Consider the following 24,787-nt stretch of genomic DNA (forward strand, 5'->3'; position numbering starts at 1 on the left):
AGCTCCGGGGCTAGATCGAGCGGAGGAGGGCAGCGGCCAGTGGTCGGGTGCTGCAGGGAGAGTTCGCGGGTTTGCGCTAGCGCCGAGCAGCCGCCAGCAGCCACACAAGTACCCCGGGAGCCGGCGGCGGCGTGTGCGTGTGGCCCGTGTGCGGGCGGCGGCGCGGGAGGAGCGCGGAGCGGCAGCCGGTTCGGGCGGGTGGCATCATGGACGAGAAGGTGTTCACCAAGGAGCTGGACCAGTGGATCGAGCAGCTGAACGAGTGCAAGCAGCTGTCCGAGTCCCAGGTCAAGAGCCTCTGCGAGAAGGTGAGCTTCTCTCCGGCTACGGGAGGCGGCGCGGGCCGAGCCCCTCGGGAAGAAGGCGGCGGTGGGGAGGGTGCAACATGGCGGAGGCAGCCGGCCCGGGTCCCCCCCGAGCCTCCTAGACCGGCGCCCGGCGCGGCTCGGCGGCGGTTCCCGGGCGACCCGGCGCCCCCTGCCTCCAGCGCAGGGATTGGTTGTCGCCGCCACCGCCGCCTAAAATGGCGCCGTTCACCCGACTCCGGGGCTTCCGAGCCTCTCCGCCTTGGGGCCGGGCGAGGTGGCTGGGGACGCAGAGACCCTGTGTGTTCGGACGGTTTTGAGGTGCATGTAAGAGGACGTGGGTTCTACGGCCTGCGATGCGGGTGTAGAACTCTACTGTGAGGCGGATAAGAGGCTTTTTACTTGTGCTTAGGCCTCATTCTTGGTTCCAGAGCTGTCCAGAGGATCCCCCAAAGGCAGGCTCGTAGGCCGGACCCCAAGACTTGTCTAAAGGTCCTACACCCGCATCCCAGGACCTTTAGTCCTGCTGTCCCCGGTGGTTTGTGTTAAATTCACCGAGCAGTCCTTCCCAGAGACTGACTTAAAAATGTGTGTTAAAAGAATTTAAAAATACTTCTCTAACCTAGTTTCTACGAAGGTCATGGTGGTAGGTTCAGGGAGGAGTTACAACTTAGGTTTCATAGTTGGAAGAAGTGGAGAATTTGGTGAGTCATACCACATAAGGAGATTTGGGATTGGAAATCAAGTGTTGGTTTAATCTATGAATTCTGTGCTGACTCAAACTGGGTACTGTGAAACCCTTCTGTGAGCTGAGCGTACTTGGCATTTTGCCATCTATATTTTAAAAGGAACGTAAACTGAGCAGCAAATTTTGTACACTGGCTCTTTGGTGGGAAAGTTACTTGTTTATATTTTTGAGGCTGTAAGTATCGATAGTAATAATAGCTGTTGATTGAGCTTTTAATAAATCCATTTTAAATTACCTGATTACGTTTTGTTTTTACCTAAGGGTTGGGGAAACAGGTAGCCTATTTAGTTATTGGCTGTTATATTTTTGAAGTTTTATGACTCAGTTTTCTAATATATAGAAAATGCTTATCTCCACTACAGATAGTTTAACTTCTCTTGTCAAAAATAACTTAGTAGTAGTTCATTTTAGTGTAGAATTGCGGAATACCGTATTTGCATTTTGTGTCAGTGAAGAGTGTTATTAGAGAGCAATTATGCTGACTCGTTTGCGGTTTGATGGGAGAATTAGGTTCATGAGTTTGATGTATATACTCCTAACGCAGGCTTTTTCAGAAACTGCTGTGAATAATTGCAATTTAAATAGTCAAATTCAGATTTATTTATCGTTAGCCTGAACAACTCTCCTACTAGCTGATGAGGTGGCAAATTACCTATTGGAGCTGAATTTTAATGTTAGCAGTGTCTTTTGTTTCTTCTTTACCCTCATCAGATAAGGATGGTGTTTGTATGAAGGGTTTAGAAAGAGGCTTTTAAAACTTACTTGACGTATACTGTCAAGTCTTAATTTCTAGGTGCTGTTATCACTTTTAGGGATCAGTACTATATAGACTTTGAGTCAGCATTTGGTGAGGTGACTAGTCATTTGTGTAGAAAACATTGGAAGAGAGGTAATGGTGTACTTGGAAGACCACTGGACTTCAAGTTAGACCTGGGCACTAGTCCTCTTTCTGTTGCAGAACAATTGTGACCGACCTTGGGACAATCACCTAGTCCACATTTTGCTACTGAAACTAAGAGTTAAAATAGATGTTCCAGGGTCCCTTCTAATCTGAGACTGTATAATCCAGTTTAAATTAGTATGTTGTGTTTAAATATTGAACACCTACTCACTATTCACAATTCTTACTTTTATGAGAGAAATGAAAAGAAATGAAGTATAATCACATTCAGTCTCAAGGAGCCTGAATCTAGTTGGAAGTAGGTAAGTAGTAGATGAACAAGAGAAGCAGAGGGTTTGTGTTAGAGACTGCAGGAGATAATAGTGGGTGTTAGTTTGGGTGTGTGAAGATTTATGAATGTGGTAAATGTGATTGCTTTCCCCATCTTTGTAAAACTAAGATACAATGAGATTTACCAATGTATACTTATATCTCCATTGCTTATCTGCTATGTCCAGATTTCTGTTCTTAGAGCCAAAAAGGTGGAAATATTATTTGAAGTTAGGTTCCCAAGAAATGGAGGTTCTTTGAGGGGAAATATTATTCAGTGTTTATACTCTTTTTAAATTGTAAGTTTTTGAACTGCAGAGTATATTAACTTCACAAACTGAGTTTTAAGGCAGCTTTTTAGGTATATGAAATGAATTAGGATGCATGACTTGAAATGATTTTTTGTACTAGGAAACTACAGCAGAAATTCTCTTTTCACTCTTAATTAAACAGCCAATAGCACTTCTAGTGAAAACTATGTGTTTTGAAAATCTTGAGGGAACTGTTTTTCATTCGTATAATAGATTATCCTTTTAAAGAAAAAAATATTTGTTGGAGATAGGTACTTGGTAGTAGTTGATCATTTCTTTAATTTTAAGAAGGAAGAGTAACACAAAAGCCTTTCTTTTATCTACCTGACGGTGGTAGGTGATCTGAATGAAATATTTAAATGGTAAAGATAGAAGTATACCATGAGAGGTCATGGTGACTAAAAACTTCAGAGACCATTATTATGGTCTCCCATTAGTAGTTAATAGTGGTAGGTGTTCAAAATGCAGAGAATCTAGGTGTGTGTTTATAGACAAAGGTAAATACGGGTTTTTTTTGCAGTTGACTAGTTAAGCATTTTTTCCCTTCATGGTGTGATTAAGATTTATATCGAAGCCAAGATGATTGTATGTGGAGTATAACTTTGTCACTTTGAGGATCATAATTTTAGTTCATTGTTGAAAGTTTGTGGTGAGTGCATACAGTTTTGTCTCTGGTACAGTTCTATAGTCAGTAACATTACTACATTTGTTTTTTTTTTTGTTTTTTTTTTTAAATATTTTATTTATTTGATAGAAATCACAACTAGGCAGAGAGGCAGGCAAAGAGAGAGGAGGAAGCAGGCTCCCTGCGGGGCAGAGAGCCCGACGCGGGGCTCGATCCCAGGACCCTGAGATCATGACCCGAGCTGAAGGCAGAGGCTTTAACCCACTGAGCCACCCAGGCGCCCCACATTACTACATTTGTATAACTGGAAGCTATGTTTCCACTTAGAGATTGGAAGAAGTAAATAGTATCAACTACAGTAAACGGTCTTTTATTACGTGACTTCATCAGTGGTTTAATTTAGGTAAGATTTTTGGCTTTGTCTTTTCAGGTCTTTCCAAACTTGTGGAGAATGTTGTTTGATAGCCAGTTTTTTTTTTTTTTTCCTCTTTCCCCAAAGGAATTCTTTACCTAGGTATGCTCTTTTCCATTGCTCTGCAAACACTATAAATAAAATGCGGTCACTAAGGCCTCACATTTGTTACATGAGTATGGTAAAAAGCGAAGCCTCCTTCTCACTGGATGAACTACAAAATGCTTGACCAAGGTTAAATTTCTGTCTGAAGTGGTTAATAAATTTTTGTGAGTCTCTATGTGTGCTTAATTTAGCAGATTGTTTGGAGGCACCTGGGTGGTGTAGTTGATTAAGGTTCGGACTCTGTTTTTGGCTCAGGTCTTGATCTCAGGGTGGTGAGATCCAGCCCCATGTTGAGCTCAACCTGGAGTCTGCTTGAGATTCTTTCTCCGGCCCTCCTGCTCATGCACGGAGCACTCCCTTCCCCCATCCCCCTGCTTACCCTCCCTCTCTCCCTCACTGTCTCTTTCTGTCTGGAATGGATAGGTAAATCTTAAAAAAAAAAAAAAAAAACAAAACAAAAATAAAAAAACCCAAACATTTAAAAGGATGTTTGGCTCATTTCTGTAAAAGTAATTTGAATATTGAGAACAAAGGGAAAGCATGGTGAAGAACAATGTTTGTATCATATTTTCACATGCACAGTTCTCTTAAGTTTATGAGACAGTTATTGTCCTCAGTGATATTTGGAAACCAGAGGCTCAGAAAGGTAAAGTGAGGGCGCTTGGGTGGCTCAGTGAGTTAAGCCTCTGCCTTTGGCTCAGGTCGTGATTTCAGGGTCCTGGGATTGAGCTCTGCATCAGACTCTCTGCTCAGCGGGGAGCCTGCTTCCTCCTCCCCCCTCTGCCTGTCTCTCTGCCTACTTGTGATCTCTCTGTCAAATAAATAAATAAAATCTTTTAAAAAAAAGAAGAGAAAGGTAAAGTCACTTGACTTAAGGGACTAAAGTGAGATGTGCAGGCTTACAGATTCTCGGCCCAGTGTTCTGATGTTGCTCCACAGCGCCCCTCTTTTCTTAGGTGATGTTAATGAAAAATGGAGGTGAATTGGAGTCGAACTGAATTGTGGAATCAACAGCTCTGTAAAATAAAGCATTTTGCTCATTGCTTGAAAGCTTCCTATTTATGTCACACACTGTTGTCTCACTTTGTCCTGGAGGAGGAAACAGTTAATTTTTCAATTTTGAATGTGGCTGACTGCATTTGCCCCTTAAATAACATTAGTGAGAAGAAAATGCCAGTTCATTTTGTGTATATCCTTAGTGCAAATCATGGTCTAGAAACAGAACTTCATACCTGGAAAACAGATCTAACATTTATATTGTTCAGTACAGTTTGTAAAATGCCTTTTTATCATGGCTTCGCAGTCAGTCCTACCTGTATGTGTCTGTGTGTGTTTCATGATCTCCTAGTCATGAAGCAGTAGTGCACTTGGTTTTGGGTTGACTTAATGAGGAAGCATCGAAAAGGTGAATAACCCTACTATTTGGAAACACAGGTCCCCCAACTCTTTTTTTCTCTGTCGAAGTCAGGAGTTCTGCCTGCAAATACTGGCAGGTGAAACTCATGCTATAGAAAGCATGAGAGGCCCTGGTGGAGTTTGTGGGTAACATTTGTATCACCTGTCAAGTGTCTCTGCCCCACCCCCTCTTTAATGGCGGAGGATATTGCTGGTATTGTAAGTTAATTTGTCAGTTACCTGTGAAGTATTCTTTGTTTAGGTTGGAGGAGGTGAGCTAGGAAAACCTGGAGATACTAGGTTTATGTTGAGGTAAGGGTAGGGAGGGTCTTTTTTTTTTTTTTTAATTATTTTTATTAATATATATTATTTGCCCCAGGGGTACGGGTCTATGAATCATCAGGCTTACACATTTCACAGAGGGGGGCGTCTTTTTTGAGGGTGCTCAGAAGAGAGGGAAAGTTTGGTATGGCAGAGAACCCCCCCTTTCTTTTTAATTTTTGACCCATCTCTCATTTCCTTTTTTTTTTTTTTTTTTTCCTTTTTCTTTTTCTCATTACCATCCTTGACTGGAAAAACCTTCAAGCTGTACTTTCCCATACAAGTGAGATAGGAATTGGACTAGAACTATGAAGGGAAAAGATTCTGGTTTTTTGCTGTTTTAAATAGCTTTTCTTTCAGCTTCTGCAGAAGTGGTAGAAGCAGCTGAAATAAGGGTCTGGCTGCCAGTAAATGGCTGGGATGGATTCTGAAAAAATTGTAAAGAGCAATCTGGGATTAACTGCTTAATTTCTTAAACAGTACAGAGTTACTATTACTTACTTATATATCGGTAGTGTAGTTTGGGATGGATGAACAAGGCAGTGACAGAGGTGTGTATATCTCAATCTGTGTATTTTATAAACTGTATGTGACCAGTTGGCCAGTCACTGTGGTACTCCATGCTCTCACCTCTGCTTCAGTCATTTAGTTACTACCACAGATGGGAGTATGGATGTTGAGGGGGCTGCAGGAAGATTGAAAACCTTTTTCCATACTGCTCCTGGGAGACAGAGTTCATTTACCCAGCTAGAACTATATACAAAGTGTAGTTCACAAAGACTATGGAGTGTCAGTGGTGCTATTAACTATGTGACTGTGTATATTTAGTTCTCGAATTCATTCAGTCAAAATTTATTAAGCTATTATTATGTGAATTACTCATTTTCACTGTTTAGCTTTGTCTAAATAGCATCATTTTAGGGATTTGTTAATTTATTGCACTAATAGTAGGGTTTCACGTTCATTAGTCAGGAGTTTAAACTTGAAGTAACTCTATAGAGGGGAAAGATTTTAAAATATTTGTGCTAATGGTGATCAAGTGCATGTCATTAGTCTGCCACCCATTGTTTGTAAACTGGCAGTAGTGCCCACTACCTTTTTCTGTTGGGTATCTATGATTTAGTGAAAAGGCTTAGGAATTACTTTAGTAAAATTTCAGTGGTGGAAGGAACCTTAAAGACCATATGCCAAGTCACGTGGTACAGATGAGGGAGGAAACTGAAACATCCAGAGTGGTCAAATATCATTCATGATGGATTGTTGTGGTGAGAATTTTTAAACTACATATATACCAACATTTCTCTGCTATATTACATATAAATTTTTTCCTCTATGCAGGAATGGGAATTTTTAATTCCTACACATGTGTATTTGACAGAAGTGGAAGACTATGAACTTAAAATATTTTCATTTTTTAAAGGTTTTATTTGTCAGAGAGAGTGTGCGTGCACACACAAGCGGGGGGACCAGCAGGGAGAGGGAGAAGAGTGCTCCCCACTGAGCAGGGAGCCTGATGTGGGACTCCATCCCAGGACCCTGCGATCATGACCTGAGCCGAAGGTAGATGTTTAACTGAATGAGCCACCCACTTGTCCCCCAAGTATTTTCCTTTAATACGATTTTAGAATTATCCACATCCCTGACCTTTTTCTTTTGGCTCCATCCTAACCTTAAAACCAAGTAGTGGGGCGCCTGGGTGACTCAGTGGGTTGGGGCCTCTGCCTTCGGCTCAGGTCATGATCCCAGGGTCCTAGGATCGAGCCCCACATCGGACTCTCTGCTCTGCGGGGAGCCTGCTTCCTCCTCTCTCTCTCTCTCTCTGCCTGCCTCTCTGCCTAGTTGTGATTTCTCTCTGTCAAATAAATAAAATATTTAAAAAAAAAAAAAAAACAAGTAGTAACTAGTTGGTAGAACATTACGTGGAGGATTATAGTACTTTTATAGTATAATCACACAGATAGTATACATACAGTGTAATCCTACAGAAGACCAAAATATTTCATAGAACGTTAGAGGCATCTGTTTGGTGTAATTAATGAAAAACACATAATATGAAGAAAGGTTTGATAGTTGAAGATGATTAACTCAAGATTTATTTACTTCCAGGGCTAGTAGTATGTGTACATTATGTATCACACCAAAGTAAAAATCTAGCTATAGGGGCGCCTGGGTGGCTCAGTGGGTTAAAGCCTCTGCCTTCGCCTCAGGTCATGATCCCAGGGTCCTGGGATCAAGTTCCCCTATCGGACTTTCTGCTCAGCAGGGAGCCTGCTTCCTCCTCTCTCTGCCTGCTCTCTGCCTACTTGTGATCTGTCAAATAAATAAATAAAAACTTTAAAAAAAAATCCAGCTATATACACTAGTTTGTCATGAACCTTAATTTATTTGCAGAATTAATGAAAATCAAGAAAACCTACCTGTTATTTTTCATAAAAGCAGTATGAAGCAAATTCTCTTATGGTATTGAAAAAATTTATTGCTTGCAAATTCGCCCTTTTAAAATTATTTATTTATTTTAGAGAGCGGGGTGTGGGGCAGAGGGAGAGAGAGAGCTCAAGGAGAAAATCTCAAGTAGACTCCCTGCTGAGCCTGATGCTGGGCTAGATCCCACCACACTTGAGATCATGACCTGAGCCAAAAGCAGAAGTGGATGCTTAAATGAGTGAGCCACCCAGGCACCCCGTGAATTTGCTTTTTAAAATAGTTTCCAGGGCGCCTGGGTAGCTCAGTGGGTTAAAGCTTCTGCTTTCAGCTCAGGTCATGATCCCAGGGTCCTGGGATTGAGCCCCACATCGGGCTCTCTGCTCTGCAGAGAGCCTGCTCCTCCGAGAGCCTGCTCCTCCTCTCTCTGCCTGCCTCTCTGCCTGCTTGTGATCTCTGTCAAATAAATAAATAAAAATTTAAAAAATAAATAAAATAGTTTCCAAATGTTTGTAATTGTGAAACTAAAAAGTAAAATTCAATAATTAATTATTGTATTTTTTTAGGTTTGCTTCTCTTACGTCTTTATGGCTATATTGGCAGAAGATATACTCCATTGTGATTAAAGTGTGAAATGTTTAATTTAGTAAAGTAGAGTTCCAGTGAACATTTGAATTAATAATCAGATTTTTAATAGAAAAATATATGAAAGAGCATCACTTAGCTCTCTGTTGATAGATACTCAAAGAATTTGTGTGGGCAATCTGTGTAAGAGGAGGAATAACTGATAGTAAATAAACACAGAATAGAAAGTTTGAACTCCAAAATGAAAAGTACCAGTTAAATCAGAAGGCAACATTTTATATTTGAAATAGATATGAATGAGGGCATTCTAACATTTTGTTATTGTGTATGTAAATTGGGGAATAATTGAACTTTATGGACTGTGTAATCAAAAAAGTTAGCGTTATTTTGCTCTTTATTCCCACATTTGAAAATCTGAAAGGAAGTTAAATAAACAGTACATATATTAATCTGAGAGGATATTATGCGGCATTTTAAAATGATCGCCATAATGCTATAGGGCTTCATGTATATTAACTTTAAAGATTTTACTTAATTGAGAAAGCATGCAGCGAATGAGTGCGGGGGAGGGGCAGTGGTAGAGGAAGAAGCAGAAGCAGACTCCCCACTTGGGCCTTGATCCCAACTTGAGCCCAAAGCAGACACTTAATCTATTGTGCCATCTAGGCGCCCCCATGAGTATGAACTTTAGGACAGAAATTGAGATGTTTACCAATTTTAAGCACGAGGTCTGTATGTGGGTAAAAGCTGGAAGGGAATACAAAGAAATGAGAGTAGTTTTTGTTGGTGTGGTAGATTTAAGACAGCCATAAATCTGGGACACCTGGGTGGCTCAGTGGGTTAAAGCCTCTGCCTTTGGCTCGGGTCATGATCTCAGGGTCCTGGGATCGAGCCCCGCATCGGGCTCTCTGCCTACTTGTGATCTCTGTCTGTCAAATAAATAAATAAATAAATAAATATCTTTAAAAAAAAAAAAAAAAAGACAGCCATAATCTATCAACATTTTGGGCACCTGGGTGGCTCAGTCGATTAAGCGGCCCTTGGCCCAGGTAATGATCCCAATGTGGGTCCCACATTGGGCTCCCTTCTAGGCAGAGAACATGCTTTTCTCTCTCCCTCTGCCTGCTGCTCTGCCTACCTGGGCTCGCTTGCTCTGTCAAATAAATAAAATCTTTAAAAAAAAAAAAACTATCAACATTTTAATGTTCTCCATTGTTTTCATACAAAGAACTGTACATAATTGTGATCATTTTGCATTTTAAAATGCTTGGTTTAATAATAAAAATGCATGAAGATATTTAATATAAAAATGCATAAATATCTTTTTCTACCGTACACGTAAGGAGAAATTATTGCTATCATGTGCTCTTAGGAAGTTAATATATATAAATGGTTTGTGAATCTGTTGTAGGTTCCTCACTTTTTCTCTTTTACTTGTCTTCCTTGAAACATCTTAACTTGGATGATTTTAGGAATCTAACTTAAATTTGCTTTTTTGAAATTTCATTTTATTGTGGTGGTTAGGAATTGCCCATAGCCAGGAAACCTGATAGTAAGTTGAAAATAAAATTTTAGGATTTCTGAATCTGAACTCAGAAGGCAGGACATTAATTGTAAATTCTAAAGGTATCTTTTCTTCAAGTGAATCTCCAAATTGTTTGAATTTTAGGACTGTAGAAAAATAACTTTTAGTTAAACTCTTATTATTGGACTAGCTTATTCCAGTTTCAGCCTTGTTCTGTGAAGTTTTATATTACATCTATTAGATTTTTTTCCTTGAATTCACTGATTTCAGTTCATGCCATTTGAATTTCAGTAGGATTCCTACTGAAGAATCAATGAAGAAAGAAAATCAGTTATGGTGCTGGATCACACTGTTCTTAAAAACTTGATTTTAATTATTTTTTTCCCAAATGTTCATTAGCGGAGACTTTTTGAAACTCTCAAAAAATGTTTTAGGGGAAGCAAAAGTTTGGGATGTGTATCTTTTGCTTTTGTTTCTTTGCGTAATTCAGGTGACACAAGGCTTTAAATTGGAGGAGTCAGAATACCGGAAAGTGCAAAGGTAGTTATTAAAAGTATAAACCTCTCTAAGGTTAATTAAGTTGCTTTGAAAATCTGGTTCTGCCATTTACCTTGAATATTAAGCTGGATAGTTGAAGTTGTACTGACGGTTGGCGAAGGTCTGCAAGTTCTAAAGGTCACTCATTAGATGGATTCTCACTGTTTTGGCTAAGGTAAGCGTAAAGATGACTTGTTAGAGGTCCCATTAGGTGACCCTAGAGGGGTTTTGTTAGGTACTTCTGAGACTTGAAAGGGGCCTGACTCCTGTGATAGCACAGCTTCTCAGACATTTCTTTTTCTGTGATTAGTTTTTCTTGACTGTAAAATAATCTTTTTTTTTTTTTAAGATTTTATTTATTTATTTGACCGAGAGAGATCACAAGTAGGCAGAGAGGCAGGCAGAGGGGGTGGGGGGAAGCAGGCTCCCTGCTGAGCAGAGAGTCTGATATGGGGCTCCATCCCAGGACCCTGAGATCATGACCTGAACCGAAGGCAGAGGCTTAACCCACTGAGCCACCCAGGTGCCCCGGTAAAATAATCTTCATTGATGATATCTGCAACCATTACTGTTCTGGAATAGTGTATTTTGGTGTAGTAATCCTCTGAAAACTGAGTTGAGACCAAAAAATAGTATACTTAAATTCTATGTAAACTTGAGCTTTTGTTGTTAAAATATACTTAGTAATTGACTTGATGGCATTTGATGCATAATACTGTTTTCTCTAGAATTTATAATTGTGCTGGTCTGAAATTTGGTAGGAAGAAAAGAAAGAGTTTTGGCTTTCCCAGACACAGAAGTTATTTTAGTTTACTTTATAAATACAGTGTCTTCCTTTTTGGAGGACAATTTTGTAATGTCAGCATAAAAAGAAGCTGTTAGATCTGCTAATGGGTCTACTTCATGGTGTCTTCTTTCAGGAAGTGTCTGTATACCAGGGAGCAAATACTAGGATATACATTGCAGCGTTTTTACCTTTTCATCCTTCCCGTCCCCTTATTATAATCTCAGGGACTACACTACCTCCAGCACAAGAAATTAACCATGTCTGTATGTGTGCATTATGATCTCCAATATGGTCTGTTGGAAAGAGAAACAGGCTGCTGAATAATACAGTTCCTAGTTTAAAAGTGCAGAAGAAAACGATTATGTTCTTGTAGGCAAGAACGTAGTAAAACGTAGTAAACGGGGTTTCAAAAGGATGTACATCAGAATACTCTTGATGGTTACTTTGCCCAAGAGGAGTGGGATTGTGGAGAATGGTCAAAAGGGACATTTGGTTTTATCTCCTGCTAATTTTTTTTCCCCCAAAGGATGTGTCACTATAAGTTGCACAGTTGTAAAAGTAAAATTAAAGGTCAGAGCGCCTAGCTAGCTCGGTCAGTGGAGCATCTGATTTTTAATCTCAGCTCAAGTCTTTTTTTTTTTTTTTTTTTTTTTTTAAGATTTTATTTATTTATTTGACAGAGAGAGAGATCACAAGTAGGCAGAGAGGCAGGCAGAGTGAGAGGAGGAAGCAGTCTCCCTGCAGAGCAGAGAGCCTGATGCGGGGCTCGATCCCAGGACCCTGAGATCATGACCTGAGCCGAAGGCAGCGGCTTAATCCACTGAGCCACCCAGGCGCCCCTCAGCTCAAGTCTTGATCTCAGGATTTTGCGTACAAGCCCCGTGTTGGGCTTCACACTGCGAGTGGAGCCTACTTAATAAATAGAATAGAAGTAAAGGTACAGTGTTTGTCATTAGGATATGTTGAAATTGAAATAAAAGAACAACTAGCATTTAGGTTTAATTGTCCTTTTATGATTTGAATAGAAATTTTGAGTAGATAGTAATAAGAAACTTTGGGCAGTTGTGAATGGCAACTTTTTATCATTTATGTAGAGAATAGCCTTGTAGGTAAGCAGGTGTCAAGAGATGTATTTTAGAATTTAACTTCTCATAGAATTGCAAGATTTATGTGGTTGTGACCATCTGTTTTCTTATGTCATTGCCCTTTTAAAACTTCTGAATAACTTAACAAATTTCTTTGAAGTGGGACCTATCATGGTATTCATGGCTGTTTTCATTACTATGTGCCAGGTGCTAAAAACACTGGACATGGTATTAATGCCAAATAGTCTTATGGAATATGCCTAGTGAAATTCTGCTTTTTTAGTAATAATAAATCATGGGAAATCAGAATTACACTAGCAAGATGGATTATATATATATCTTAAGATAAATCACTTTTGAGGCATAGCAGAAATTTTTTCTAAACTTAGAACAAAATAATGACTAATTTTTGGATGTCAGTGATTGGTTAGGGTCTTGAAATAGGCTCCCTAAATATTTCTGAAACTTGAAAATAATGGTTGTTAGAGAGACCTGGGTGGCTCAGTCATTTGGGCGTCTGCCTTCAGCTTAGGTGGTGATCTTGCGGTTTTGGGATGGAGCCCCATAGTGGGCTCCCTTCTTAGCAGGGCGTCTTCTCCCTTTCCCTCTGCAGCCCCCCCCCCCCCCCATCGTGCTTACTTGTGCTCTCTCAGATAAGTAAAATCTTAAAAAAATATATACATATATGGTTCTTAAGCTTCACCGCACCTAAGAAAGAACTGGTGTGGAAAAAGGAGGGAAGACTAAAAAACATTATTGATGCTTGGATTCCACTACCAAAGATTCTGGCTTGAGAGAGGAGTAGCCTTAGCATCTAGATTTTTTTTTTTTTTAAGAGCTTCACAGATGATTTTTAATATATGGCTAAGGTTGCATACCACTGCCTTAAAACCAGTCCTTGTTACCTTTGGTCGTGGCTTAAAATCTAGTCAGCGTGGCTCATTAGCAACGATTTGCTGTAGCAATTTCACCTCCGTGTTCTAGTGTGTTTCCTTCCCCTGATGCAGTCTCTCACTGTACATTCTAGAACACCATTTCATAATGCTAGCTGCACATAGAAGAAAATGCTCAATAAATGTAGAGTGTATGAAGTAAATACTTTTAAATAATTTTCAGAACAAATTTCTTTAACCTTCTCAGCTTAACTGAAATCTGATTCTTCCTGAGGAAGTCCTATACTTTCTCTAATAGCCCTCCCAGATAGATGGATGCTGCCTTCCTCTAGGATAAAATTCCCTGTTTTGGGGGGCTTCTTTTCTCTACCTAGATTCCCAGGCACCTTTCCTTATTAACTGTTACCTGTTATTTCTTCATTCTCCAGAGAACTTGGTACCAATTTCCAGGCCTGTACTTTGATGTTGTCCTGAGAGACATCCATGGCTTTCCCTGAAGATGATTTAACCAGTACCACCATATAAATGATTCATTCAACAAACAGATATTAAATGCCTTTTATATCTAACACATTGCCCTACTGAGGTGTTGTGTATACAGTGGTGAATTAAAGGAACCTAGTGTACAGTTTTTTAGCTCTTAACTTGGACATTTAGGTGGAAGGAAGAGAGGAGGCAGGAAGAATGGAAGCAGGGAATTCAGCATAGTAATCCAGGTGAGGTAGTGGTGGCTTGGACTGGGGTAGTAGCAAAAAAAGATAAAAACAGATTGATTTGAGATATGTTTCGGAGTGAGACTAGGCAAGATTTGTTGGTGGATTAGTCACTGAGTACTAGTGGCCTTTAAGCTCTATTCTGTCTCAGATATCCACAAGTATAGCCCTACCTCTGAAATCCTAAATTCACTCATCAAGTTTCCCACTAGGGGATCTTTGTTCTAATAGTGCTTTGATTAGACTTGTTCTTCAGTCGTGTCCATGCCCTGTTCTCTCCTCCTCGTTTCCTCCCTGGGGTGACCAGCTATCATTGGTTTACTTGAGCGCAACTGAGATATATCTTGGGATGCCAGACTTTGAGCACTAAAACCAGGATAGCTGGTTCACCCTGAACCTACCCCAGTAGATCCTTTTCTCTACTCTTAAGTGGTATGCTTCAGCCATGTAGACCTTTTCCTCTTCCTGAGAATTTATACACATGATCACACTTTGCCTATGTTGCACCTCCTCCCATTTCCTACTGGCATTCCCTTCCTGTAATCGACTCCCACACGTTCCTTGACCTGAGGCCATTTTCCTAGCTGTTCAGTTTGTGATCCTGGAACACTCTGCTTACTCTAGCATGTCTTAGCACTTGACCTGATCATTTTATTGTCTGCTGCTAGTGCTGCACTGTGCTTTTATGGGCTGTCTTGTTCGTTGTGATATCTTATTTAAATGGGTTTCCGCCACTTACTTTCTTCCTTTTATCACTTAACGTAGCCTGTACTTTGTTGCTTGGTTTCTTGTTTGTGGTCCCCTGTCCCCAGTGACCCATCTTATATGCTCTGGTCCCCCAATGGCTAGCACAAGGCCTGGAACACTGTGTCACTCAGATGATGAGCAAGTGAATGGTGTTCTCCAGTGCACTTTGGTTTGGGGGGTAAGGTAAATGATCAGTAAATGCATGCTGGATGACTGATGGGCTTTTGATTGAGTGAAATGTTGTGCTGCCCTTAAAAAGTAATGTTTGAATTTGTGATTATATGAAGGAATGCATATGCTACCAAACAACTTCATAAAAACCATGTATATTGAACAGTTACAGTTGTAAAACAAGAAGTTTGTATTTTTAGCATTAAAAGTATAAAAATACAGGTGAAATTTTTATGCGTTGTTCCCCCTACCCCCAAAAACCCAGTTAAGCAGAAATTAGAAACCTTTCTTCATATCTTGGAATCCTGGAGTGCCAGCATATTATAAGTAGAAGTTTAAAGCTAAGGAACTAGGTATCTGAATGTCTTGTTCTATTTTCATTATTTTTATATGGCTGCTCATAATGAACTATTTGGCATTTAGTTAGATGGTAACTGATAGGCCTAAAAACTGATGGTGATTAGAGGAATGGAACTATGCATCTTGACACATGTTTTTTCTAAGTATCAGGAGTGACATAACCAATAGATGGAATCTGCCCATATCTTGCCCTCTTACTTTAATGGAATTATCAATGCCTACAATTTCATCTTACACTAAGTCTGCTCTTCAATCTGTGTTACGTTTAAGTAAACATCTTTTTTAATGTTATCTAATGCCAAATGTATTGGTTTATTTTATCTCCATCTGTAGGCTAAAGAAATCCTGACAAAAGAATCCAATGTGCAGGAGGTTCGATGTCCAGTCACCGTCTGTGGAGATGTACATGGGCAATTTCATGATCTCATGGAACTGTTTAGAATTGGTGGCAAATCACCAGATACCAACTACTTGTTTATGGGAGATTATGTTGACAGAGGATATTACTCAGTTGAAACAGTTACTCTGCTTGTAGCTCTTAAGGTAATTTCGATTTTGTTTGGGGTCATTTTGTACTGGGTTTTCTTTTTTTTCTTCTTCTTCTTTTTTTTTTCTCTCCCCTCCCAGGTTTGGTGCCCCCCCCCCAATGATTTGTGATTTTTCTCTAAATGTTACGTTTTAGAATAAAATTCTGTATATAGGAATGCAGTATTCAAGTTTGGGACTTAAAAATCATATGTCTGTCTTCATTCTGAATAAAAGTTAAAAGATTATTCTTATTCAAGTTACTTGAGAAATTTTAGAAGGCTGGTCAAATAAAAATGTTTCTTCATTTAATCACGGGGTGGGGAGGTTGTATAATTACCTTTCTAGGTGCTTTTGAAATAAAAGATAGTAAATGTCAGGATGTTTACATCTTAGGGCACAGTAATCCTATAATAGATTTTTACTGAAGAAGAAATTCAAGAAGAAAGAAGAAAAGAGCTTTATTTGTGTGAAAACAATAATTTTAGCATTATGTTTAATACTAGAAAAAGAATTGATCTAAATATCCAACAAAAGGGAATATCTAAATTATGATTTCTCTCTGGAATAGTTGGCAGCCATTAAAACTTGACAGCCTAGAACAATAAGAATGATAATTAAAACAAGTTGCTTTATACCAATCGTAGCTGTAGGGATTGTACGAAGATCTGAAAATGAGACACAGTAGTGGTCACTAGTTTTTAGAATGGCAGGCTTCTGCCTTTGCTTGGAAAGAAAGTGATTTTACCTTTGGGGGAGATTTTATTAAAGAATGTTCGCAATGATAAATGGACTGCCAGAAATCTCTAATACTGCAGAAGTGGTAGAATGTGGTTTTGGCAAGAGCTGAATTTTAGGTAATACGTAATGTATATATTCATGAAGCTACTAGTCTGAATCGTGTAACATGCTACAAAACATTTTTGGAGGCAGTTCTAAGTTCTGCATCTGCAAACGAAGCAGTTGGATTAAATGATGGAAAGTTTCTCTAGATATTATGAAAACAACCTTGCAAGCTAATTTGTACTTAAAGCCCAGGATGAATCCCAGTGATTAACAGAAGAATGAATATGCTGCCTTTAAGAATTTCTATTTAAAGGTTATGGGGCTGAATTGAGCTGCATACACCTCCCCCTATTTATATGTTGAAGTATTAACCCCCAGTACCTCTAGAATGTGCCTGTATTTGGTGATAGGGCCTTTAACAGGTAATTGAGGTAAAATGAAGTCATACGGGTGAGCCCTAATTCCCTATGACTGGTGTCCCTATAAGAAGACAGTAGGACGCAGGTACAGAGGGAAGATGATAAGAAACATGGAGAAGATGATCTTTTATTAGCCAAGGAGACAAGCCTTCAGAAGAAACTAACCCTGCTCCCACTTTGATCTGGACTTCCAGGCTCAAGAACTGTGAGGAAATTAATTTTTGTTGTTTGAACTGCCCTTTTGTTCTACTTTAGCTGTGGCAGCCCTTACACACTAATAGGGAGGAATTGGGGGAAGGAAACTTCAGTAAGTAGTGCTAGGACAGTTGGATATCCGTATACAAAAAAAAATGGACTTAGATACCTCATACCATACAAATGGATCAAAATCAGAGGCCTAAATGTAAAAGCTTAAAGCTATGAAACTTCTGGAATAAAGCATAGGAGAAAGTATTTGTAACTCTGGGTTAGGCAGTGATCTCTTAGGTATGATATGAAAAGCACAATCCATTAAGAAGATTGTTACATTGGACTTCATAAAAATTCAGATTTTTTGTTTCTCAAAGTATCTCACTAAGAAAAAAGTACTTGTGCTCATATAATAAAAACCTATTTATAATTCAATAAGAAGACATTTAAAATGGACAAAATACTTGAAGAGGTATTTCATCCAAGAAGATACATGAATAGTCAATAAGAACATGAAAAGATGCTCAAAATCATTACCATGGAAATGCAAGTTAAAGTCACAGTCATACCCGTTAGAATGACTATCATTAATAAGGCTGATAATACCAAGTGTTAGTTTGTGGAGAGATTAAAACATTATACCCATATTTATACCCAGCAGTTATATTGGACTAGGAATATACCCAAGGGAAGTGAAAGTGTATTGTTTGTCTGTACAAAAACTTATAGGCAAGATGACCATAGCAACATATTCATAATACTCAAAACCTGAAAGCCATTCAAATGTTCCTCCTACTGTGAATAAAAAAACTGTGGTATAGCCATTCAACAGGATACTGTGCAGCAATAAAAAGGAACAATAACAAGGATCCATTGATACATATTCAGATGAGCCCCAGAAATACTCTGCTAAGTGAATAAAGCCAGACACAGGAAAAACTGTATCTTGTGCTAATCCATTTATATGAAATTTTACAAAAAGGTCTCAGAAGAAGAAATCATGAGACCAGGCATCACACAAATACAGAGTTCCTGTGATGAGTGTTTAAGGAAATACGGAAAAGACAAATAAGTGGTTGCTGGGAGTAGGAGTTGGGACAGCCCCCACAGGGGATAGTTTTGGACTGATGGAAAGGTTCTAAAGTAATTATGATGGGTATTGCATACCTAGACATTTACTCAAAGTCATCTAACTGTAGAAAAAATTTCATGGAGTTCTGCGGCTGATGATTATGCTTAGTGTAAAGTTGGTGGTAGCAGGAGTTTGATTGTAGTTGAGATGGGGTTTGCCGGTACTTCATGGACAGATGTCTGTAGATGGGGGTTTCATTTCAGTGTTTGGGGGCATGGGATTTCCCCCCCAAACACCAAAATTGGAACTCTGGCTTTTCCTGTAGGAAGTTTGCTGAATTGTCATTTAGTCTTTGAAGGAGCCAGGTATTCATATTGTTTTCTATTTTGTTGTTTCAGGTTCGTTACCGTGAGCGCATCACCATTCTTCGAGGAAATCATGAGAGCAGACAGATCACACAAGTATATGGTTTCTATGATGAGTGTTTAAGGAAATACGGAAATGCAAATGTTTGGAAATATTTTACAGATCTTTTTGACTATCTTCCTCTCACTGCCTTGGTGGATGGGCAGGTATGTAGGTCTTCCTAAAACTTACATTGCTGGTTATTTTCATGAATCTGCTCTCTTAATGTTTAGGTGCCACTCATTTTTCCACCCACACATCTCTTCTAGACTTCTAAAGTGCCACCTTTGTATTAGGCACTGAACTGTATGTTGGGACAACAGGGATGGAAGATGTACCCCATCCATCCTCTCAGGTTGTTTTTGGACGAGTCTTAGAGATGTAATTAGCTATTATACTAGTCCACATAGAAGAGTGTACAGAAGACATGGCAAGAAAATTCTGTGAGAAAGATGATAGTTTGTGCTGAGGTTAAGGTGAGAGAAATGTTATCTGGGAGAAAGGGAGTGTATTCACTAGGTTAGAGTAGGCTGGAAGAAAGACAGCCCCTGCTGAGACTAGCCTGGTTCTGGCAGAATACAGAAATGCTAGTCACACCAAGTGTTGTGGGCTGCTGCCTGCAGCTTAGTCCAGAATGTTTAAAGTTTCTTCTATGTGAGGTTAACATTATGATAAACCACTCTTTCCAGATATTCTGTCTACATGGTGGCCTCTCACCATCCATAGATACACTGGATCACATCAGAGCACTTGATCGCCTACAAGAAGTTCCTCATGAGGTATTGACTTTTTTTTTTTTTTAGATGAGGTATTAACTTTTATTTGGTAATGAAATCTTTTCAGAAAACCTTTTAGAGGAAAAAATTTTATCATAACGTCTTTTTTTTTTTTAAGATTTTATTTATTCACTTGACAGAGATCGCAAGTAGAGAGGTAGGCGGGGAAAGGGGGAGCAGTTTCCCCGCTGAGCAGAGAGCCTGATTCAGGGCTCGATCCCAGGACCCTGGGATCATGACCTGAGCTGAAAGCAGAGGCTTTAACCCACTGAGTCACCCAGGCGCCCCCGTAACATACTTTCTTATATGTGTTCTCTCCTTTAATGCTCAAAAATGACCCCATGTGGGGCGCCTGGGTGGCTCAGTGGTTTAAGCTGCTGCCTTCGGCTCAGGTCATGATCTCAGGGTCCTGGGATCGAGTCCCACATCGGGCTCTCTGCTCAGCGGGGAGCCTGCTTCCCTCTCACTCTCTCTGTCTGCCTCTCTGCCTACTTATGATCTCTCTCTGTCAAATAAATAAATAAAATCTTTAAAAAAAAAAAAAAAAAAAAAAAAATGACCCCATGTGGTATGAACACTCTTGTCAACAACCTCTTTCTTTAGAAGCTGGTATTAAGAAACCTGTCAAGATCACAACATCTTTGGGACTGGGCCTGGAATCTCAGTTGTTGTATTCAGAGCCTCTGCCTTAAGGACTTGTCTATATTGTCTGACACTGAAATTTGCATACTATAGGACTTGTTGCTCTTGGATCTAGGATATGTCTCTCTTTTTTTTTTTAAGATTTTATTTATTAGAGAGAGAGGGAGAGCAGGAGCAGAGTGAGGGGCAGAGGAAGAGACAGACTCCCCACTGAGTTGGGGGCCTGACATGGGGCTCGATTTCAGGACCCCAGGATCATGATTTGAGCTGAAGTCAGCCACTCAGCTGACTAAGCCACCCAGGTGCCCCGATACGCCTTTAAAAACATTTGGAAATAGTTTATTTATTTAACGAGATACTTGACTTTAAAGCAAACCTTAAACTTTGTTTAGCAAATACCATTCAAAATATGACTTCGTAGGGTGCTCCCTCTGATGAAATACTCAAATCATTTTTGTAAGAGACACTTTAAAACTTAACTTGCTTTTTTAGGGTCCAATGTGTGACTTGCTGTGGTCAGATCCAGATGATCGTGGTGGTTGGGGTATATCTCCTCGAGGAGCTGGTTACACCTTTGGGCAAGACATTTCTGAAACATTTAATCATGCCAATGGCCTCACATTGGTGTCCAGAGCTCACCAGCTGGTGATGGAGGTATGTTCTCGTCTCTGAAATCTGATTTGCTTTTTAAATAAATGTAATGAAGGAAGATATTAGGAAGGGTTTTTTTGGTGGGGGGTGCTAATTAATGATATTAATGAGGATACTCCATTTATCCCTTCTGGTGAATTTCCTGTTGTAGCCTGAGCCTTTACAGTAGATGCACATTAGAATTAAAATCTCAAGCTTTTGATCATAATAAGTTTCATGGCTGACTTGTTTTTCAGAGAATTCTTTTTTTTTTTTTTTTTAAAGATTTTATTTATTTATTTGACAGAGATCACAAGTAGACAGAGAGGCAGACAGAGAGAGAGGGAAGCAGGCTCCCTGCTGAGCAGAGAGCCCGATGCGGGACTCGATCCCAGGGTTTTTCAGAGAATTCTTAATGACTGGGTCGTGCTTTGGATTTAAGCCTGGGAGAATAAGATTCAGGGAATAGGGGAGAGGCGTTATAACATTTATCTCAGTTTTATTTCATGTGTTTAACATGTGTATGTATGGAAGAGAGATTGAGATGAAATACCAGAATGTTTCAGTGGTCCTTTGAATGGTGGGATTATAAGTAATTTTAAAGAAGAAACCGAAAGGGAAATGAGATGTTGATTAGCATACTTGCAAAATTAGGGTCCTACCTAGATTAATACTAATAACAACTGTGATTATTATAAAAAGTATGACTTTGTTAAAGATAGGGAACAATATTTGTGTACAGTACTTAAAAAGTAACTCATGTATTCACATGGACTTCGAATGAGGCTGGAGATCTAGAGGCCTATTTTCTTGGTATCTAAGCATTAATTGACTTGGGGACCTTCACCTCTGAGAATTAATGTGGTTTTGGTCTTGAGGAGTATTTTATCTGCATCTGCAAGGAATGCCTATATACTCATTCTTGGATTATATTCAGGGCCACTGCAGTAGGAAGCTGATGAGATACTGCTATTCACAGAAGGCCAGATGTAGAGGCAACACTTTATTCTTTGGTGATTGGTGTTTTTTAGTGTCTTTTCTATTTATAGTAAGCTAGTTTTGTAATTCAGAAAAAAATTCATGTTTTTTTCTTAAGTTGTACAGAGTAGAAAATTATTAAAATATCCAGAAACAAAACATTATTAGTTTTTAAACCTTTTGGAGGGGGCTTTGAGTCCCATTTAGTTGTGTAAATAAGGAAGTAAAACAGGTTTTTATCACCTTTCTTTTCCTTGTAGGGATATAACTGGTGCCACGACCGAAATGTAGTAACAATTTTCAGTGCTCCAAACTATTGTTATCGTTGTGGTAATCAAGCTGCAATCATGGAACTTGATGATACTCTAAAATACTCTTTGTAAGTATTTACTCCGAAGTAGCTGGCTGCTGTCGCAGTTAAGTCACACTGTATAGCTGGAATGAGAAGTTTAAGAGTTGAAGGGCTCATACTATATCCAGATTCCAGTTTGATTTTTATGTTTCCATGTTGTTGTTGTTTTTAGATTTTATTAGTGTGGGGAGGGCAGAGGAAGAGGGAGAGAATCTCAAGCAGACTCCATGCTGAGCACTGAGCCCAGTGTGGGGTTCAATTTCTTGACCCTGAGATCATGATCTGAGCTGAAACCAAGAGTCAGACGCTTAACCGACTGAGCCACCCAGGTGCTCCTGTGTTTCCTTTTGAACAAACTTAGGATATGTTGAAGTTCATCAATAGAAACTTGTTCTATATAGGCCCCTATGTGAATTATTAGGATTTTATCTTCTAAACACTTGTTTTTATTGTGGGGTTAATAAAATATATCCTGGGGTTTAGGATACATTAGGCCCTTTAAATTTTATTTATTTAGTAGAACCCTTCTTTCAAATAATCTTAGAAGGAATCCTGATGTATAAAATTTCTGTCTTGAAAAATTATCTGAAGTTTGCCTTGGCTCTGAGGAGGCACGCAGCTAGAAGACTGGATGATTAGGCTACAAATAGGATTCTATTCCATTAAAGGCAAGCTGAAATTGTATAGGCAAAATTGTAAAGTTTGAAGGAACAATGTTCTTGATTGTCAGTACACTGATACATGGAATATAAACAAAAAATATGTTTTGTGTTTCAGCTTGCAGTTCGACCCAGCACCTCGCAGAGGCGAGCCACATGTTACTCGTCGTACCCCAGACTACTTCCTGTAATGAAATTTTAAACTTGTACAGTATTGCCATGAACCATAAATTGACCTAATGGAAATGGGAAGAGCAACAGTAACTCCAAAGTGTCAGAGAATAGTTAACATTCAAAAAAAACTTGTTTTCACACGGACCAAAAGATGTGCCATATAAAAATACAAAGCCTCTTGTCATCAACAGCCGTGACCACTTTAGAATGAACCAGTTCATTGCATGCTGAAGCGACATTGTTGGTCAAGAAACCAGTTTCTGGCATAGCGCTATTTGTAGTTACTTTTGCTTTCTCTGAGAGACTGCAGATAATAAGATGTAAACATTAACACCTCGTGAATACAATTTAACTTCCATTTAGCTATAGCTTTACTCAGCATGACTGTAGATAAGGATAGCAGCAAACAATCATTGGAGCTTAATGAACATTTTTAAAAATAAGTACCAAGGCCTCCCCTCTACCTGTGAGTTTTGAAATCGTTTTGTTTATTTTCAGGGATACCGTTTAATTTAACTGTATGATTTGTCTGCACTCAGTTTATTTCCCTTTTCAAATCTCAGCCTCATGTTGTTGTTTGTTATTGTCAGAACCTGGTGAGTTGTTTTGAACAGAACTGTTTTTTCCCCCTCCTATAAGACGATGTTACTGCACAAGAGCACTGCAGTGTTTTTCATAATAAACTTGTGAACTAAGAACTGAAAGTCAAATTTTAATTGTATCAATGGGCAAGACTGGTGCTGTTTATTTAAAAGATACATCAATTGATTAATTTTAGAATTTATAGAATTCTAGGTAAAGAAAAATAAAATCAAGGTCACTATATAATCTCTCTGGCAACTCCTTGACATTCTTCAGAAGATTTTCAAGACTTATTTGTAATCCAGATAGTACAATTTGTCAGAGAGCCAGCGTGCTCTTTGTGGGGTTCTTCCTGCATATTATCTTGTCTGCAAGAAAGGAAATCTGCAACTTCGTAAGACTGGACTGTAAAACCATAGAACTTGAGATTTAAGTGTTTTGGTTTTTCTTTTAATAAAACATCATGTTTTCAGGTAGAGCTTAAAAAACTAATGTGTCTACTTCTCAGTGCAGTTTCTGGTTTTAAATACCATATTGCTATGTATGTTAGATGGACTCAAAAAAATGATGGACAGATTTTGTATATTGCTTGTCATGTTATCTTAGAGTTAACTTTGTCTCAGATAAAAAAGCTGTTAAAGTATTGTCCTGTATTAAGCTCTTTAAGTGCTACTAGTTAAACCAAATAGAAAACTATTGCTAGATCATGGTTTGGTGTAATATGCATTCACCCAAGGACGAAAATGGCATTTGAAATGAAGTGGCAGTGCTAAGCACTTACTGAGTTTCCCCCCACCCTTTTCTCCTTTGAATAGCATTAGAAAGTTAAAACAGTTCTTCTGTGGAAACTAATATTTGGTAATCTTCAGCTATCAGGGTAAACTTCAGGGCACTTAATCATCACTTGTGTGAATGTAGTAATAAAAGTTCCTTTGCTTTGTATTGTGTTGAATTTGGAACTGACAAGGAAGTTTTTTCATACCTAAGATGCTTTAGGAAAATAACTCATGTACGCATACTCTTATGTTTTAAAAAAAAAAAAAAAGGTCTAGTTTCTATTTATCTCTCCTCGGACCTAATTGACAGTATTTTTGGTGACTTGTGGAGTTGATGGTCCAAAACAAAAAACACTTGTTTTTCTACGTCTCCATTCCATTTTATTTTATGCTTTCGTAAGAAATATCTGTTTTAACCCAGGGTCCACGTGATCTAGATACCAAGCAGCTGTTTTTCAGGTCCTGTGGTAACAACTGACTTTGAAAGAATGCCTTTCTTCTAATCAACATGTGGTACTATCCTTCAGGTGTACAAATTTTCTAATTCTTGTGGTTAGCAGAAAAGG

General features: G+C 39.0%; 1 protein-coding gene across 1 annotated transcript; it reads left to right on the plus strand.

The window, feature by feature from the left end:
- PPP2CA (protein phosphatase 2 catalytic subunit alpha) lies at positions 1 to 24,397 on the plus strand. The gene is made up of 7 exons (XM_046000142.1): positions 1 to 308; positions 15,590 to 15,799; positions 18,646 to 18,819; positions 19,342 to 19,431; positions 20,563 to 20,724; positions 21,939 to 22,057; positions 22,808 to 24,397. The coding sequence occupies exons 1-7, from the start codon at positions 207 to 209 to the stop codon at positions 22,878 to 22,880; spliced, it is 930 nt and encodes a 309-aa protein (XP_045856098.1). The 5' UTR covers positions 1 to 206; the 3' UTR covers positions 22,881 to 24,397.
- The last annotated feature ends 390 nt before the right edge of the window (positions 24,398 to 24,787 follow it).

The sequence above is a fragment of the Meles meles genome, chromosome 3 (assembly GCF_922984935.1).
Source record: "Meles meles chromosome 3, mMelMel3.1 paternal haplotype, whole genome shotgun sequence".
NCBI classification, from domain to species: Eukaryota; Metazoa; Chordata; class Mammalia; order Carnivora; family Mustelidae; genus Meles; species Meles meles.